The sequence below is a fragment of the Arachis ipaensis genome, chromosome B3 (assembly GCF_059453495.1).
Source record: "Arachis ipaensis isolate K30076 ecotype BB chromosome B3, ASM5945349v1, whole genome shotgun sequence".
In the NCBI taxonomy this organism is placed as follows: Eukaryota; Viridiplantae; Streptophyta; class Magnoliopsida; order Fabales; family Fabaceae; genus Arachis; species Arachis ipaensis.
This window is the reverse complement of record NC_142438.1, coordinates 21,940,732-21,961,219: the sequence shown is the minus strand read 5'-3', so window position 1 is coordinate 21,961,219 and position 20,488 is coordinate 21,940,732. Positions and strand designations below refer to the sequence as shown.

Sequence of the window (20,488 nt, the reverse complement as noted above, 5' to 3'; positions counted from 1 at the left end):
TAGGATGGTCATTTTAGTAGGTATGCGATAGTTTTTATTTTGATTGGATTGAGTTTAGTTATATATAATTAAAATATGTTAGATGTTCAATTCATTAGATATGTGGATGATTATTTTTATTCTTAAGTGGATAGTTATTTTTACTAGGGGTAAGCGACGCCGGTGACGACGTGTGGCAAATCAAGTAGTAACGGTGAAGTAGAAAGGAGGAGTGGCAGCCAGTTGAAAAAAAAAAAGGGTATTGGAGTAAAATATTTTAATAAATTAAGGTTTTAAATAGTCATTTTTTTTAAATAACTAAGTGAGTTTTTTATTTAGATAATTTATGGAGTATTTTTTATTTTTTACATATATCGAGTTAAATTCGTAACTCATTGTTTATGTTATTTAAATTTTTTATTGTCTTTTTTAACGGAGTTCATATTTTAATAAAAGAAAGATAGTCTTATTTTTGGTGTATAGCTAATATGGTTACTGAAATATATATTGTCTTACCTTCCAGAGTTCATTCGTCTTTAATATGCTGTGTAATTTCCGGTGTGAACAATCACCAACTGTTCGATTGCTAACTCCTAGATTTCATGATAGTTTCATAGAAACTTCTCGGCTGTTCACAAACTTCACACATCAAATTTAATCTTGGACTTTTGACATTTTCACACTAATTTGCTAGATGATGCTTTTATATTATTTTGACATCTTCGCACCAATTTGGTAGCTAGGGAAAAAAAGTTGAGAAATTATGTTTATATAATTTTTTGTCATCAACCAGAAACAGTTCATCGGAAATTATGACCATTGAATTTTATTTTTTAATATTTTCTTTATGATTAAGTTAAAACAACAAATAAATAAATAAATAAAATGCATATATACATGCACGCCAATACGCCATCCGTTTTAATTTCTTAATGGGTCATTTTCATTACGCGAATGGAGACTTGCAAAATGGAAAGTATGACCGTTAATTACGTTTAATTTGTTTGGCTTGCAAAACATGTTGGGGATTTTTATATGGTGATTGGTGTGTTCGCATTCGTGGTTCCAAGAATGTATAGTTTAGTCTTTAATAAAACTTGAAATAAACAAGAAGCCGACGACAAAGAATAATTTAAGAGTAATTGTCTAGATCCGGTACTCAAATATTTTAAAAGTAAATATTTTAGTTTTTTTAAAAAAAATTAATACACATATTAATTTTTAAGATTTTATTTCGTTAAATAAATCAGTCTCTAGTTTATTTTTGGTAAAATCATTACTCAGATCAATTTTTAAAAATTTTAAAAGAATATATTTTAGACTAAAAAAAAATTAATACACAGATCAATTTCCAATTTTTCTCTGTCAGACATAGCAGGTCCCAAATATTTTACTTTTACTATATGTCGACCTCTATTATTATTATTAACTTAGCTTTGTGTATGTGGACCATGACACTAGCATATTAATACACTCTTTTTGTTATAAACAAATAAGATGAATAATAATGTTTTGAAATCTAAATTAAAACATTTTCTTTTAATACAAACATATTTTTTAAAATATGACATCTTTTGATTATATTAAACACAAAAATATCAAATGGTTTTAACCTTAAATTTCTTGTAAAATAATTTTTAGTAATTTTATTGAATATTATTATTATTATTATTATTATTATTATTATTATTATTATTATTATTATTATTGAGAGTATATATATATATATATATATATATATATATACTTTTTATATTATAAATACATACATAAAAATTTAATAAATAAATTTATCATTATTTTTGTTCAAAAATTACAAAAAAATTACGGTACAGTATTATTATGCAATTAATAATAATAATAATAATAATAATAATAATAATTACTGTTATGTCTGAGAGAAATATTGAGAATTGATTTGTGTATTAATTTTTTTAGGACTAAAATGTTCGCTTTTAAAATTCTTGGAGATTGATCTAAGTAATTACTCAGCCAAAAAATAAACTGGGAACTGATTTGTCTACCGGAGTAAAACCTTAGAGATTGATCTGTGTATTAATTTTTCTTGGAAACAAAAATGTTCACTTTTAAAATCCTTGGAGAATGATTTGGATAATTACTCATAATCAAGGTTTTAAAAACTGAACCGATTATTGAACCGCTTTAGTTATTGGTTTATTAGTTTATTGGTCCAACTGATTTGACTAGAGTTCAACCGAAAAACTGTTTTATAATAAAATAATAAATAAATTATAAATAACCACCATAAAACATAAATATAGTCTATATATATAAACCTTAAAATATCTTTCAAATTAAAAGTATTATTTAAAATATCATCAACCAGAGTATTATAATCTTATCAAAAATACAAACTCAAAAATTAAATAACAACAAGAATACAAAAAATAAATATGCTAATAATCACATTCTATTTGATCTACACAATTTCATTTATGCATGTGTTTTACAGTAAGAAGGCAATAATAATCCATCATATGTAAGACCAAACAAGCAGCAAATCAAAAGAATAAATAAATGAAAGAAGAGGTAATGACCAAATCTGTACCGAAAGATTCAAACGCTGACATTTTGGTACCTAACTATTGTTATTAATAAAATGGTACCTGAATAATTTAAAAAATTGCCAAGTGTGTCCTCGTGCTTACCGAACCACAGCTCCGATGAGGATGATGTTGAGCTGGACACCGATTTTTGCTGACAAGATAGGGCTAATAACTTATTTAATTACAAATTCTAACTCAAATAAACCCTATCTTGTCAGCAAAAATCAGTGTCCAACTCAGCATCGTCCTCGCCGGAGCTGTGGTCCGGCAAGTACGAGGACACGCTTGGCAATTTTTTAAATCATTCAGGTACCATTTTGTCAATAACAATAGTCAAGTACCAAAATGTCAGCGTTTGAATCTTTCGAGTACTAATTTGGTCATTACCTCAATGAAAGAAATACAAAAGAAACAAGTATATATACCTCAAAAAATCCCTCATGTAAACAATGAGAACCATATTTATTCACGATGAGTTGCTTGCAAGAAATTAAAATGTGCAGATACACACATAGAGTAGGTAGAAAGAGATATAGAGAATAGAATAAAAGAGTCTAATTTGGTGATTAAACTGCAGCATTCAACAAAATAATAAGACCTCTTCTGCAATTAAGCTCGACCTAATCATTGAGCCAAACATTCTCAAAACATAACAATTATAAAAATTTATCACAATCTAAACGTATATCTAACAAACAGCTCAAAACTTCAGGCCATCAACAAACACCAACACAGGCAACAAAGATCAAACAAATTATCAAATTACTGTGTGTAATAATAACAATGCATGTTGCAATTGCTCAAATACATTCTTTTAACTTTATCAAAAATTTCATTCAACCCAAGAGAGGGATAATAAATCTTGAATCTTCCTAAGAATATCCAAATCAGTCATAATACTAAATTGTACCTTTTGATTTGGCAACTAATAAAATATAACAGAGAAATAAAATCTGAAAAAAACAAAATTAAAGAAATAAATTATCAACAAAACAAATAAATTAGAAAAATTCATTGAATGAGTCAAAAGGAATCAATCCTAAACTAGAATTAATAAAAAAATTGAACAAAAAATTCAAAGTAAAAAAAAATAGAATTAACAATCCAACCAAAGAATCAAGAACAACCCAATCAAAGAACAAATCAGAATCAACAATGGGGAGGATGATGGAAGAGTAAAAATAAATCAGAATCAAACTAACAATCAGAATAAAAAAGTTCAAAATAAAAAAAATCAGAATAAAAATTAAACAAAGGCTCCATTACAATTTCAAATGCAAGGAAGAATGACGGCACTGGAAACGGAGAGCTGGCGACGGAGGCAGAAACAGAGATAGCGCCAGCGATGGTGGAACAGAGCTTCGCAAAGGAGGCAGGAGGTGAGTTTGGCGATTATGCTTTCACTGCTGAGAGTCTGAGACTTTAGCTAAGTGAGGGACCGAGTGAACTTCGTAGCTCCAACCGGTGACGACATCAGGAGTAGTCCGGCGGCTGAACGAAAGGAAAGGACTGAGCTCGCTGACGTTGAGAGGAACGGCTAGCTCGAGAGTGATGGGAGGGACGAGGGAGGGTGTGCTGCTGCGCTGTTGGAGAGTTGGAGTGAGTTAGGGTTGGTAACTGGTAAGGGTTGGGGGGGTTACTGAATGCTAAACGGCGCGCTTTGAGCATTTTTGGGCAAAGCAAAAAAACTGGCCGCGGCCCAGTTCAATTCGACTGACCGGTTATTGGCCGGTTTAGTGATTCAGTAACGGTTTTTATTTTTTCCAATTTTAACATATAATTAAACTGTAATTTTTATTGGTTTGTGATTCAACCGATTTAACCGGTCAGTTCGAATAGGTTTTCAAAACATTGCTCATAATTCAATTATGTATATTTTTCATGCTGAATACAAAAAATAATGCCACTTAGATATTTAAAGTGATTGAATATAAAATGGCTAAACCAATAACTTTTTTAGGTGATTCTATTAGTCATAAAAAATGAGTCAATATCTAATTTTATTTTTTTTTAAAAAATGTGAATAAGCTTTGAATGTAATAGAATGAGAAAAAATGTGTCAAAAAAATTAAATTCATTCTATTTTTTGGACTAAATTTGTCTGTGTATAGATTGCTATAATTCTTTTTTGGTGTTGTTATGATTAATAGTGTTATCGTTAGAGGATTAAGGTTGAGGTGAACAATGGATAAAGACCCTGACAGAGATCAGAGTTGAATGAGAAAGACTTTGCCTACAAGGGTTAAGTACTTTTTTCGTCCTTAAGATCTGAGGCCAAAATCAAAATCGTTTTCGACCTTTTTTTGTTATTAAAATCATCCTCAACGTTACAAAACGTTATAAAATCGTCCTTTTCTACTTCAATTATATTTTTTTTTGACCAAATTACCCTTAATAATTAATAAAAATAATATTTAAAAAAAAAAATAAAACCCCACCCTATCCCACTCCCCAGCATCTCTTCGTCTCTTCCCCCCATCCCCCCACCCCTAATCCCCTTCTTTCTACTCTTTGAGTCTCTTCGAACTCCCCCACTCCCCACTCCAAACGCTATCTCCACCACCATAATTAGTTTTCAATTCCCACCATTATTTTCCTTTATCTCCATTTCATCTTCATTCCTTCATCATCTTCATTATTCACTACCATTCAACCTCATTCATTCACCAGTGAATCAATGAACCTCACCCACCCACCACCACATGCACTCAGTCATCTACACCTCTATCTTCATTCTACTGTCACTCTTTTACCACCAGATGTAACCCACAGTCTCTTTCTCATAATCCACCAACAATACCAACAGCAACAATAGAAAAAAAAATAGAAAAAATAATACTAAATTTATTCAACAATAATTTTCTTCTGTGAACAACAACAATCACAATAATTAATTTATTTATTATTCATTCCAATTAATAGTTAAAAAAAAAAAAGAACACAATGAACAAGCCCTCTATAGCCCATCGGAACACCAAACCTCTGAGCCAAGCCAACAACAATATCTGCCCCAACTCACCAGGATGCTTCAATACAGTAGGTGCCAAGAGATCTGTGGCCATAACAACCTTATCCCCATGAGCATGTGCCTTCTTGATAAACTCTCCATAGTCCAGAGTCTCACCAACTTCAACCTAACGAAATCAAAGCCACTGTCTTCATGATCCACCATCACACAGAGACAGTTTGCCGGCGAGTTGATAGGCAGCGGCTTGCCGCGGATGAAAGCTCTTTGGCACCGGTTGGGAGACGACGGCGCAGCTACGTGAGTGAGAGAGATGAGAGGATGTTAATGAGGGAGGGTTATTGAGAACTGATGATGATGGTGGAATGGGGTTTACTTTTTTTTGGAAGCTGATGATGATGGTGGGATGGGATTTGAGGTGAGTGGAAGGAAGGAAATTGGGGGTGTGGGGAGGGGGGAGGGGAGGAAGAGATGCTAGGGAGTGCGGTGGGGTGGGGTTTTATTTTTTTAATATTATTTTTATTAATAATTAAGGGTCATTTAGTCAAAAAAATATAATTGAAGTAGAAAAGGATGATTTTATAACGTTTTGTAACGTTGAGGATGATTTTAAAAACAAAAAAGGTCGGAGACGATTTTGATTTTAGCCTCAAACCTTAAGGACAAAAAAAGTTCTTAACTTTTGCCTACAATGATGTTTTGTTCATTGTTGGCTTTCTTACTCGAAATGAATTCAAATTTGAATTTACTGTTGTTCTAAAAGATGTTACATCAAAGTCAAACAAAATAATGGAACTCCAATCCTAAAGGTCATGAAGTCCAAATGCGAGTGGCACAAAGAGAATGAGGCATCTATATCATGTCAAAACATTTAAAGTAAGAATTTACTTTGCTGCAAAAAATTCATTGAAAAGAATTATGATTTATCAACCTTTTGATGCATTTGAAGAATAATTAGTGTGCGGTAACTCGGGTACCGAACGGTTCGGGGAGGTCCCTCGGTTGGTAAGGTGGGATTTTTCCTAGTTCAGGGTTGTGGGGGTGGAGCTGGAGCAATCGACTTCCCGAGCTCTTTGTGTGGAGAAGGGTTGCCACCTGCAAAGACACTCTGACGCTCTAGTCAGTCAGGTGTGCAGGCAAAAAGTGAGTAAGGTGATGTATGTGACATACCTTGGGGGAGGGGTAGGACCCTCCCTATATATACCCTGTCAGGAGTGGGTCCTATGAGGGCAGACCCACCTTCCTCGAAGCTTTCCAATACAGCTGTAGCAGTGAGCTGTAAAGGACGCGTGTCCGGGTCGGTTGTGGAGCGTATTGTGCCCGCCCGTTCGCGTCGGGTGGCCTAGGGGTCGGGTTGGCCAGCATGACATTTGGGCTGGGCCGTAACAGTGCCCCCAACGCGCCAGCAATGGCCGTGAGTGCCGTTGGTGACGCATTATGTTCTCTCTTGTGCGTTGTCGCTTGGTCGGCCGCTTGTGGAGAGGACGTGCCTCTTGCGCGCATGTCTGTTCGTTGCCGGGAATAACCTTTTGTCGCCTCGTTCTTCGCGTCAAGTATTTAATGCTCATAATGGGTTATTTCAAAACTCTACAAGCAAAGACTGTTCTGCCCTAGCCTTTCGTGCTTTTTGAGTTAGTTTCCTAACTCCCTCCCCAGCCTCACGTTCCATTTCCTCTTCAGTGTCTGGTTCCTTCTGCTTCCATTTCTTCCCTCTGGAATTTTCCCACTGCAATTTCTGCGTCTTTGTGCATTTGCTGCGTCCTTGTGCTTCCTTTCAAATAGCTGCAATTATCCTGGTAAGCATTCGTTCCTTATTTTCTGTTTTTTCTTTTGCTCCATGCTTGTTTTAATTTCATTGCCTATCCCCCTGTACACATGCCGTTCCTCTGATTTAACTTGCATGCTAGATGACATTAGTGTTAGGTAGGTGTATTAGGGGGGTTACCATTCTAGTGCACTAGTTTTCAGGCTTTACTTATGATTTGCTCCGGCCATGCTTGGTCGCCATTATTTGAAATAGGCAAAATATAGTTTCTGGACTTTCCCGAACTCCCGACCTTATAGACTAACCTAGGTGGTACCCCCACTGTAGGTATGGCCCCACGTCACGTTACACGAGCTTCCTCCTCAAGCGCCGCTTACGACCGGTATGCCTGGGTGACTTCCGACGTGAAGGATTCCCCAAACCAAATAGGTGAGGAGGAGCTGACCGAGTTTCGTCAAGACGAGTACTTGTGCGGCGGGACTAACGAGGAATCTAACTATGGTGTTTTCGTCCCCGCCCCTCATGAACGGATATACGAACTCAACTTCCACTCCCCCTGAATTGTCGACTCGATCTGGTTCTACAAGGCAATGTTTACCCAATTGGGGGTTCGCCTTCCTTTCTCTTCTTTCCAAATGGCGCTCCTTAACCGGTGTTCCATGGCGCCGTCGCAGTTGCATCCGAACAGTTGGGCTTCCATCCGCTGTTTCGAGATGGTGTGTGAATATTTAGAGCTGCCGGTATCCGTCGACGTGTTTCTTTACCTCTTTACTCTTATGAATCCTTCCAAAGAAGGGAAAGCAAGAAAATGGTTTATGTCCTTTCGGTCTGCCCAGGGTCGGATGATTTTTGGCTTGTTTGAGGACTCCTACCACGGGTTCAAGGACAAGTACTTTAAGGTGCGCCCCACCAAAGGTCGCCATCCCTTCTGGTTGTCGTTGGAAGGGCAGCGCCTCATCCCGACATATTGGAGTTTCAAGGCGGGGTCTAATGCCTTTATTAAGGTAACATACAAAGGGATGTCCTCTATGGACAAAAGGATTGCCGACGTCTTGTTGGCTATTTCTGGAAAAAACCATGTGAACCCCCATCTCCTTATGGGTGACCGGGAAGTCGCTAGAAATTATATTTGTGAGTAGCTTTAACTTGCGTTTCTTGCGCTACTGTTGCTTTGATTTGCTATGCCAATTTCATGACTAATGAGTTTCACTATTTTGTTGAAGTGGGAATGTTTGCCGAAGTGACAGGCCTTGAGAATTTATATAACACCTTTCTGGCTGGCAACAGCGATGAGGAAACGGCTGAAGGGAAGCAGGAGGCCCCACCCGAAAATAACGAAAACCAGGTGGTGCCTCCTCCCCATGATGCTGAGGTGTCGGCCTAAAATGCTGATGAAGCGCATGTCTCTCCCGTCCACGGTGAGGTGGTCAGTACTGGCGAGGGCTTGACCTCCAACCCACAGTTTGAGGATGATTTGGTGGTCGTAAGCAGCCCAAAGAGGAAGAGGTCGTGTTCTAGCCCTGAGGGGGTTCGTACCGTCATGGAAAGGAATTTTGATGCCGAGAACTTCATAGATTCTCAGCTGCTTCCTGGCACGGAAGAATTTTTCCATAGCTCCGACCTTCTCGGGCAGGCGAGGTGGATGTATCGCAGTCTTCTTCGCGGTGCTGCCATAGCAAGGAAGGCCGAGTTTGCCCTGTCAGGGATGCAGTCAGTGCATCTATGAAGCGACAAAAGGATGTCCTCTATAGACAAAAGGATTGCCGACGTCTTGTTGGCTGTTTTTGGAAAAAACCATGTGAACCCCCATCTCCTTATGGGTGACTGGGAAGTCGCTAGAAATTATATTTGTGAGTAGCTTTAACTTGCGTTTCTTGCGCTACTGTTGCTTTGATTTGCTACGCCAATTTCATGACTAACGAGTTTCACTATTTTGTTGCAGTGGGAATGTTTGCCGAAGTAACAGGCCTTGAGAATTTATATAACACCTTTCTGGCTGGCAACAGCGATGAGGAAACGGCTGACGGGAAGCAGGAGGCCCCACCCGAAAATAACGAAAACTAGGTGGTGCCTCCTCCCCATGATGCCGAGGTGTCGGCCCAAAATGCTGATGAAGCGCATGTCTCTCCCGTCCACGGTGAGGTGGTCGGTACTGGCGAGGGCTCGACCTCCAACCCACAGTTTGAGGATGATGTGGTGGTTGTAAGCAGCCCAAAGAGGAAGAGGTCGTGTTCTAGCCCTGAGGGGGTTCTTACCGTCATGGAAAGGAATTTTGATGCCGAGAACTTCATAGATTCTCAGCTGCTTCCTGGCACGGAAGAATTTTTCCATAGCTCCGACCTTCCCAGGCAGGCGAGGTGGATGTATCGCAGTCTTCTTCGCGGTGCTGCCATAGCAAGGAAGGCCGAGTTTGCCCTATCAGGGATGCAGTCAGTGCAGAGGAAACTCGAGGCTTCTGTCCAAGCTAACAATAAATTTAAGGTGGAGGTCGAAACACTTCGGGAGCAGTTGTCCAATGCAGATAAGAAACTCAAAGCTGCCGAGGAGAAGGCCACAGCCGCTGAGGAAAAATTGAAGACTTTTGATGCAGCCATCTCCCGGCTAACCAAGCGGGAGCTGACTTTGGAGAGCCAGCTCAATGTTGCTCAGGGTCGGGTGGCTGCTTTGGAGAAGGAACGCGACGAGGCCACTTCGTCGGCTAAGACTGCTCAAACCGAAGCTGAAGAATTTAAGAAGAAGTACAAAGAGACCGTGAAACAGGGCAAGAGTGCCATCCTGATGACTGAAGAGGCCCTTAAAGCCCAAGTGAAGCTCGTGGCTCCTGACTTCGACACGTCGGCAATCGGGGTCCTTAAAACAATCAAGGATGGTAAGATTGTCGATATGCCGAAGAAGTGATCTCTGTACTCTTATATGAATCTTGTAATTTTTGTTTTTTGTTTTTGTGGACCCTATCGCGTAGTTTGATGAACTTTGTTGTTGTGCCTGTTGGATTTTGCAACTTTAAACTACTTTAGTAGTCGATTGGTCGGCTTACGATTACTGTTCTTCCCCGCTTACTCGGCAGTGCATTTTCGTTCTATTTTATCACCATTTTGTTGGTATTGGCTTGTTGCTTGCGTTTGTTTACCGTTGCGTTGGTAATTTGACAAAGCCAAGTCGTGGCTTTATTATTGCTATAGCCGTTTGTTATGGTTTTATTTGGTTGGTTTCTGGGGTGATTAGTCCCGGGATACCGTATCGTCGCCTCGTTTAACACGTGTCATAAGAAATTCGTTGTCATGGGATGTATAAAAGGGTAAAGGTAAATTTAAACACAAGTGAACATTAATCGGCAGTTGAACGAATCTATGGCAATGATAAGTATTTAACAGAAGTAAATTATTTAATGATAAAGCGAAACCCGGGTCTTACTAAGCTGGTCAGGTTGCCTTTTCGGCGCATTTGGTCTAAGAATAAAATCTTTTTAGGTTACTTGCATTCCATGTTCTCGGGATTTCCTTGCCGTCGAGTCTTTCCAACTTGTAGGCGCCTTTGCCGATTACTTCCTTTATCCTATACGGGCCTTCCCAGTTTGACGTAAGCTTACCTTCCCCATGAGTCGGTAGCCCGATGTCGTTGCACCGCAGGACCAGGTCATTTTGTTCGAATTCTCTCCTGAGTACTTTGGCGTTGTAGCGCAAGGCCATTCTTTGCTTCAACGCTGCTTCCGACAAATGGGCAATTTCTCTAGCCTCGTCTACTAGGTCTTTTTCTACAGCCTCCTCTACTCCTCCCAAAAGTAACCGTGGGCTCGGCTCGCCGACCTCTACAGGTATCATAGCATCCACCCTGTATGTTAGGCGGAATGGGGTTTCTCCCGTGGACGATTGCTGGGTTGTGCGGTAGGACCAGAGGACTGAGGTGAGTTTGTCAGCCCATGTTCCCTTTTTCTTATCTAGCTGCTTTTTGAGGCCTAGCAAGATGACCTTATTCGCGGCCTCAACTTGGCCATTCGTCTGGGGGTGTTCCACGGATGAGAACTTTTGATTTATGCCCAAACTGGTGAGGAACTCTACGAACTTCTTATCAGTAAACTGCGTCCCATTATCAGAGATAACGACCTCAGGGATGCCAAATCGAGTTACCACTTGTCTCCACATAAACTTCCGACAGTTGGATGAGGATATGCTGGCCAGTGGCTCAGCCTCTATCCACTTGGTATAGTAGTCGATAGCAACTATAAGGTACTTGACTTGCCCTGGACCGACCGGGAAGCATCCTAGGAGGTCGACTCCCCAATGTGAGAAAGGTCGGGAAGACGTCAATAGACTTAGCTCGGTTGCCGGCGCCCTATGAAAATTGGCGTTCTCCTGGCACTTGACGTATTTCCTTACGAATTCTTTGGAGCCCTTCATCATCAATGGCCAGTAATAACCGGCTCTGATGAGCTTTCTTGCTAGGGCTTTGCCCCCGATGTGGTGACCGCAGCACCCCTCATGGACCTCTCTGAGCACATAGTCCGTTTGGTTGGGATGCAGGCATTTCAACAAAGGTTGGCTGATTCTTTTTTTAAACAACTGGCCCTGTATGATTGCATACTTGGCCGCTTCCCGCCTTATCGTTTTGGCCAGCTTGTCGTCACTGGGGAGCCTTGCCTTCTCCAGAAAATCAATGATCGGGTCCATCCAAGAAGGTTCTGATTGAGTCAGTTGCAAGACCACAGCTGGTTCCTTTATCAAACCCTGAATGAGAGTTGCCGGCCCCTGGTTTTGTGCTTGCTAGCTTGGACAGGAGGTCTGCCCGTGTGTTCCTTTCTCTCGGAACATGTTGGATCGTGACCTCCTCGAATTATTTGCTCAACTCTTTGACCTTCTCCAGATACTTCTGTAACAGTGAGTCTCTAGCTTGGTAGGTCCCATTGACATGAGAAGTAACAACCTGCGAGTCACTACACACTTCTAGCCTTGTGGCTCCGACTTCCCTAGCCAGGATTAAGCCGCCTAGAAGGGCCACGTACTCTGCTTGATTGTTTGACACCGGGAACTCGAACTTGTTCGACTGTTCATATATGACTCTGGCTGGGCTTTCCAGGATGATCCCGGCACCTCCGAACGTTTGGTTGGAGGCCCCGTCTACGTGGAGCTTCCACCGTATGCTCGTTGTTACGGTTGGGTCCCCCGTTACTTCTACCAAGAAATCGGCCATGGCCTGCGCCTTAATCGCATGCCTGGGTTCATACTGCAAGTCATAATGGGATAGCTCGATAGCCCAAGTCATAATTCTTCCTGCTAAGTCGGGTTTCTGGAGTACCTGGCGGATTCCCTGGTCTGTCCTCACGACCACTTGATGACCTTGGAAGTATTGTCGTAATCTACGGGAAGAGGTCAGCGCAAGTGCCAACTTCTCTAATTTGCTGTATCTCAATTATGCTCCTTGCAGTGCTTTACTCACAAAGTAAATTGGTTGTTGGATCTTCCCTTCTTTTCGCACTAAAACTGTCACCATCGCTTCATCCGTTATGGCCAAGTATAGGTATAGTGGTTCTCCGACCTTGGGCTTCCCGAGAACAGGTGGTGTTGCAAGAATCTCTTTGAAATGCTTGAACGCTTCTTCACATGCCGGGGTCCATTCAAATGCTATCCCCTTTCTCATCAAGTTGAAAAATGGCAAGGCTTTCGCAGCCGACACCCCGAGGAAGTGGGATAGTGCGGTGAGCCTTCCGGACAACCTCTGAACGTCCTTGACGCAGCCCGGGCTCTTCATTTGGAGTATTGCTTGACACTTTTCAGGGTTGGCCTCCACCCCTCTCTGGGTTAACATAAACCCCAAGAACTTTTCTGCTTCCATGGCAAAGGCACACTTAAACAGGTTGAGCCTGGTGCACGAAATTGTGATCATCAATGGCGGCAACAACTTGGTACGCACAATTATAATCTCAACTCTTTATCACAACTCCGCACAACTAACCAGCAAGTGCACTAGGTCGTCCAAGTAATAAACCTTACGTGAGTAAGGGTCGATCCCACGGAGACTGTTAGTTTGAAGCAAGCTATGGTCATCTTGTAAATCTCAGTCAGGCGGATTCAAATGGTTATGGAGGATTGATAATTAAAAGATGAATAAAACATAAAATAGGATAGAGATACTTATGTAATTCATTGGTGAGAATTTTAGATAAGCGTATGAAGATGCTTTGTTCCTCCTGAACTTCTGCTTTCCTATTGCCTTCATCAAATCATTCATACTCCTTTCCATGGCAAGCTATATGTTGGGCATCACCGTTGTCAATAGCTACTTCCCGTCCTCTTAGTGAAAATGGTCCAAATGCGCTGTCACTGCATGGCTAATCATCTGTCGGTTCCCGATCATGTTGGAATAGGATCCATTGATCCTTTTGCATCTATCACACGCCCAACACTCACGAGTTTGAAGCTCGTCACAGTCATCCCTTCCCAGATCCTACTCGGAATACCACATACAAGGTTTAGACTTTTCGGATCTTAGGAATGGCCGCCAATAATTCTAGCCTATACCACGAAGGTTTTAATCTTAGATTAGAAACCCAAGAGATACACATTCAAGCTTGATTGCATATAGAACGGAAGTGGTTGTCAGGCACGCGTTCATCGGTGAGAATGATGATGAGTGTCACGGATCATCACATTCATCAAGTTGAAGAACGAGTGTATATCTTAGAGAAGAAGTAGGCGTGAATTGAATAGAAAAACAGTAGTACTTTGCATTAATTCATGAAGAACAGCAGAGCTCCACACCTTAATCTATGGTGTGTAGAAACTCTACCGTTGAAAATACATAAGAACAAAAGGTCTAGGCATGGCCGAATGGCCAGCCTCCCAAAGCGTGAACATACAAGTTCAAAGATGAAAAGTGTGTTCAAAGTTTCCAAGTATGAAAATACAATAGCAAAAGGCCCTATTTATAGAAAACTAGTAACCTAGAGTTTACAAAAATGAGTAAATGATGCATAAATCCACTTCCGGGCCCACTTGGTGTGTGCTTGGACTGAGCATTGAAGCTTTCACGTGTAGAGACTTTTCTTGGAGTTAAACGCCAGCTTTTGTGCCAGTTTGGGCGTTTAACTCCAGCTTTTATGCCAGAATGGGCGTTTTGACGCCAGAATTTCCATGCTGACTTGGAACGCTGGTTTGGGCCATCAAATCTCGAGAAAAGTATGGACTATTATATATTGCTGGAAAGCTCAGGATGTCTACTTTCCAACGCAATTGAGAGCGCGCCAATTGGGCTTCTGTAGCTCCATAAAATCTACTTTGAGTGCAGGGAGGTCAGAATCCAACAGCATATGCAGTCCTTTTTCAGCCTCTGAATCAGATTTTTGCTCAGGTCCCTCAATTTCAGCCAGAAAATACCTGAAATCACAGAAAAATACACAAACTCATAGTAAAGTCCAGAAATGTGATTTTTATTTAAAAACGAATAAAAACATAATAAAAACTAACTAAAATATACTAAAAATATACTAAAAACAATGCCAAAAAGCGTATAAATTATCCGCCTATCACAACACCAAACTTAAATTGTTGCTTGTCCCCAAGCAACTGAAAATTAAATAGGATAAAAAGAATAGAATATGCAATGAATTCCAAAAACATCTATGAAGATCAGTCTTAATTAGATGAGCGGGGCTATTAGCTTTTTGCTTCTGAACTGTTTTGGCATCTCACTTTATCCCTTGAATTTCAGAATGATTGGCATCTATAGGAACTCAGAATTCAGATAGTGTAATTGATTCTTCTAGTTCATTATGTTGATTCTTGAACACAGTTACTTTATGAGTCTTGGCCGTGACCCTAAGCATTTTGTTTTCCAGTATTACCCCCGGATACATAAATGCCACAGACACATAATTGGGTGAACCTTTTCAGATTGTGACTTAGCTTTGCTAGAGTACCCAATTAGAGGTGTCCAGAGCTCTTAAGCACACTCTTTTTGCTTTGGACCACGACTTTAACCGCTCAGTCTCAAGCTTTCACTTGACACCTTCATGCCACAAGCACATGGTTAGGGATAGCTTGGTTTAGCCGCTTAGGCCAGGATTTTATTCCTGTGGGCCCTCCTATCCACTGATGCTCAAAGCCTTGGATCCTTTTTATTTTACCATTGCCTTTTGGTTTAAAAGGCTATTGGCTTTTTCTGCTTGCTTTTTCTTTTAATTCTTTTTTTCTTTTCTTCCCTTTTTTTTCGCATATATTTTTTTATGCAAGCTTTTTACTGCTTTTTCTTGCTTCAAGAATCATTTTTATGATTTTTCAGATTGTCAATAATATTTCTCCTTTTTTTCTATCATTCTTTCAAGAGCCAACAATTTTAACATTCTTAAACAACAAATTCAAAAATATGCACTGTTCAAGCATTCATTCAGAAAAACAAAAGTATTGCCACCACATCAAAATAATTAAACTGTTTTAAAATTTGAAATTCATGCACTTCTTTTTCTTTTTCAATTAAAAATATTTTTCATTTAAGAAAGGTGATGGATTCATTTTCATAGCTTTAAGGCATAGACACTTAGACACTAGTGATCATGTAATAAGACACAAACATAAATAAACATAAAGCATAAAAATTCGAAAAACAGAAAATAAAGAACAAGGAAATTAAAGAACGGGTCCACCTTAGTGATGGCGGCTTGTTCTTCCTCTTGAAGATCTTATGGAGTGCTTGAGCTCCTCAATATCTCTTTCTTGCCTTTGTTGCTCCTCTCTCATAACTCTTTGGTCTTCTCTAATTTCATGAAGGAGGATGGAATGCTCTTGGTGCTCCACCCTTAGTTGTCCCATATTGGAGCTTAATTCTCCTAGGGAGGTGTTGATTTGCTTCCAATAATTTTGTGGAGAAAAATGCATCCCTTGAGGCATCTCAGAGATTTCATGATGAGGGATTTCCTCATGCTCTTGTCCATGAGTAGGATCTCTTGTTTGCTCCATCCTTTTCTTAGTGATGGGCTTGTCCTCATTAATGAGGATGTCTTCCTCTATGTCAATTCCAGCTGAATTACAAAGGTGACAAATAAGATGAGGGAAGGCTAACCTTGACAAAGTAGAGGACTTGTCTGCCACCTTGTAGAGTTTTAGGGATATAACCTCATGAACTTCTACTTCCTCTCCAATCATGATGCTGTGGATCATGATAGCCCGGTCTATAGTAACTTCAGACCGGTTGCTAGTGGGAATGATTGAGCGTTGGGTGAACTCCAACCATCCCCTAGCCACAGGCTTGAGGTCATGTCTTCTTAGTTGAACTGGCTTCCCTCTTGAATCTCTCTTCCATTGAGCGCCCTCTTCACAAATGTCTATGAGGACTTGGTCCAACCTTTGATCAAAGTTGACCTTTCTAGTGTAGGGGTGTGCATCTCCTTGCATCATTGGCAAGTTGAATGCCAACCTTACATTTTCCGGACTGAAATCTAAGTATTTCCCCCGAACCATTGTAAGCCAATTTTTTGGGTCCGGGTTCACACTTTGATCATGGTTCTTGGTGATCCATGTATTGGCATAGAACTCTTGAACCATTAAGATCCTGACTTGTTGAATGGGGTTGGTGAGAACTTCCTAACCTCTTCTTCGAATCTCATGTCGGATCTCTGGATATTCACCCTTTTTGAGCTTGAAAGGGACCTCGGGGATCACTTTCTTCTTGGCCACAACTTCATAGAAGTGGTCTTGATGCACCTTTGAGATGAATCTCTCCATCTCTCATGACTTAGAGGCGGAAGCTTTTGCCTTCCCTTTTCTCTTTCTAGAGGTTTCTCCGGCCTTAGGTGCCATAAATGGTTATGGAAAAATGAAAAGCAACACTTTTACCACACCAAACTTAGAAGGATTGCTCGTCCTCGAGCAAAAGAAAAAGGAAGAGAGTAGAGGAAGATGAAATAGAGGAGATGGATGGGGGGTTAGTGTTTCGTCCAAGGGAGAGAAGTAGTGTTTAAGATGTGTGAAAATGAAAGGGTGAAGAGTGGTTTATATAGGAGTGGGGAGAGGGTTTGGGTTCGGCCATGTATGGGTGGGATTGGGAGGGAAAGTGGTTTGAATTTGAATGGTGAGGTAGGTGGGGTTTATGATGGATGGATGTGGATTGGTGAAGGGTTTATGGAGAAGAGATTAGGATTTGATAGGTGAGGGATTTTGGGGAAGAGATATTGAGGTGATTGGTGAAGGGTATTTGGGGAAGAGTTTTATGAAAAGGTGTGAAGAAGAGAGAGAGTGAGTTGAGGTTGGTGGAGATCCTGTAGGGTCCACAAATCCTGAGGTGTCAAAGATTTCTCATCCCTGCACCAATTAGGCTTGCAAAACGCCCTTTGCTGCCAATCCTGGCGTTAAACGCCAGGTTGCTGCCCATTTCTGGCATTTAACGCCAGCTTCTTGCCCTTTTCTGGTGTTAAACGCCAGTCTGGTGCCCATTTCTGGCGTTAAACGCCCAGAATGGTGCTAGACTGGGCATTTAACGCCCATTCTGCTGCCCTTACTGGCGTTTAAACGCTAGTAGGCTTCTCCTCCAGGGTGTGCTATTTTTCATTCTGTTTTTTAGTTTGTTTTTTATTTTTCAATTGTTTTTGTGACTTTACATGATCATCAACCTACAGAAAACATGAAATAACAATGGAAAATAGAAATTTAACATAAATAAGTAAAATTGGGTTGCCTCCCAACAAGCGCTTCTTTAATGTCAGTAGCTTGACAGTGGGCTCTCATGGAGCCTTACAGATACTCAGAGCATGATGATGGCTTCTTAACACCAAACTTAGATTTTGGTTGTGGCCTCCCAACACCAAACTTAGAGTTTGAATGTGGGGATTTTGTTTGACTCTGCATTGAGAGAAGCTTTTCATGCTTCTTCTCCATGGTTACAGAGGGAGATCCTTGAGCTTTAAACACAAGGGAGTCCTCATTCACTTGAAGGACCAATTCTCCTCTGTCAACATCAATCACAGCTTTTGCTGTGGCTAGGAAGGGTCTGCCAAGGATGATGGATTCATCCATACACTTCCCAGTGTCTAGGACTATGAAATTAGCAGGGATGTAGTGGTCTTCAACCTTTACCAAGACATCCTCTACAAGTCCATAAGCTTGTTTCCTTGAATTGTCTGCCATCTCTAGTGAGATTCTTGCAGCTTGTACCTCAATGATCCCTAGCTTCTTCATTACAGAGAGAGACATGAGGTTTATGCTTGACCCTAGGTCACACAGAGCCTTCTCAAAGGTCATGGTGCGTATGGTACAAGGTATTGAGAACTTTCCAGGATCTTGTCTCTTTAGAGGTAATTTCTGCCTAGTCAAGTCATCCAGTTCTTTGGTGAGCAAGGGGGTTAATCCACCCAAGTCTCATTACCAAATAACTTGGCATTTAACTTCATGATTGATCCAAGGTACTTAGCAATTTGTTCTTTAGTAACATCTTCATCCTCTTCAGAGGAAGAATACTCATCAGAGCTCATGAATGGCAAAAGTAAATTCAATGAAATCTCTATGGTCTCAGTGTGAGCCTCAGATTCCCATGGTTCCTCATTAGGGAACTCCTTGGAGACCAGTGGACATCCATTGAGGTCTTCCTCAGTGGAGATCACTGCCTCTTCCTCCTCTCCAAGTTCGGCTGTGTGGGTCATGTTGATGGCCTTGCACTCTCCTTTTGGATTTTCTTCTGTATTGCTTGGAAGAGTACTAGGAGGGAGTTCAGTAACTTTCTTGCTCAGCTGACCCACTTGTGCCTCCAAATTTCTAATGGAGGACCTTGTTTCAGTCATGAAACTTTGAGTGGTTTTGATTAGATCAGAGACTATGGTTGCTAAGTCAGAGTGGCTCTGCTTAGAATTCTCTGTTTGTTGCTGAGAAGATGATGGAAAAGGCTTGCCATTGCTAAACCTATTTCTTCCACCATTACTGTTGTTGAAGCTTTGTTGGGGCCTCTATTGATCCTTCCATGAGAGGTTTGGATGATTTCTCCATGAAAGATTATAGGTGTTTCCATAGGGTTCTCCCATGTAATTCACCTCTTCCATTGCTAGATTCTCAGGATCATAAGCTTCTTCTTCAGATGAAGCTTCTTTGGTACTGCCTGTTGCTGCTTGCATGTCAGACAGACTTTGAGAAATCATATTGACTTGCTGAGTCAATATTTTGTTCTGAGCTAATATGGCATTTAGAGTATCAATGTCAAGAACTCATTTCTTCTGATTCATCCCATTATTCACAGGATTCCTTTCAGAAGTGTACATGAATTGGTTATTTGCAACCATTTCAATGAGTTCCTGAGCTTCTGCAGGCGTCTTCTTCAGATGAAGAGATCCTCCAGCAGAGCTGTCCAATGACATCTTGGACAGTTTAGACAGACCATCATAGAAGATACCTATGATGCTCCATTCTGAAAGCATGTCAGAAGGACACCTTCTGATCAATTGCTTGTATCTTTCCCAAGCTTCATAGAGGGATTCACCTTCCTTCTGTCTGAAGGTTTGGACTTCCACTCTAAGCTTGCTCAATTTTTGAGGTGGAAAGAACTTTGCCAAGAAGGCATTGACTAGCTTTTCCCAAGAGTTCAGGCTTTCTTTAGGTTGTGAATCCAACCATGTTCTAGCTCTGTCTCTTACAGCAAAAGGAAAAAGCATAAGCTTGTAGACCTCGGGATCAACCCCATTGGTCTTGACAGTGTCACAGATTTGCAAGAATTCAGCTAAGAACTGATGAGGATCTTCCAATGGAAGTCCATGAAACTTGCAATTCTGTTGCATCAGAGAAACTAATTGAAGCTTAAGCTCAAAGTTGTTTGCTCCAATGGCAAGGATTGAGATGCTTCTCCCATAGAAGTCAGGAGTAGGTGCAGTAAAGTCACCAAGCACCTTCCTTGCATTGTTGGCATTGTTGTTGTTTTCGGCTGCCATGGCTTCTTCTTGTTTGAAAAGCTTTGTTAGGTCCTCTACAGAGAGTTGTACTTTAGCTTCTCTTAGCTTTCTCTTCAAGGTCCTTTCAGGTTCAGGATCAGCTTCAACAAGAATGCCCTTGTCCTTGCTCCTGCTCATATGAAAAGAGAGGAGAAGAAAATATGGAATCCTCTATGTCACAATATAGAGATTCCTTGAGGTGTCAGAGGAAAATAAAAATAGAAGGATGAGGTAGAGAAGAGAGAATTCGAACTTATCAAGAGGGATAGAGTTCGAATTGTACCTTGAGGAGGAGTGTTAGTCCATAAATAGAAGGA

The 20,488-nt window shown here is 40.6% G+C and overlaps 1 protein-coding gene and 1 non-coding gene across 2 annotated transcripts; one reads left to right on the top strand and one right to left on the bottom strand.

The window, feature by feature from the left end:
• Positions 1-12,106: 12,106 nt before the first annotated feature.
• LOC148570028 (uncharacterized) lies at positions 12,107-12,535 on the bottom strand. The gene has a single exon (XM_088506792.1). It carries the CDS (start codon positions 12,533-12,535, stop codon positions 12,107-12,109), a length of 429 nt encoding a protein of 142 aa, XP_088362918.1.
• A 7,123-nt stretch (positions 12,536-19,658) lies between these two features.
• On the top strand, positions 19,659-19,766 carry LOC148570027 (small nucleolar RNA R71). Its single transcript, XR_015908487.1, has one exon. It is a non-coding gene; the product is annotated as a small nucleolar RNA R71 (small nucleolar RNA).
• The last annotated feature ends 722 nt before the right edge of the window (positions 19,767-20,488 follow it).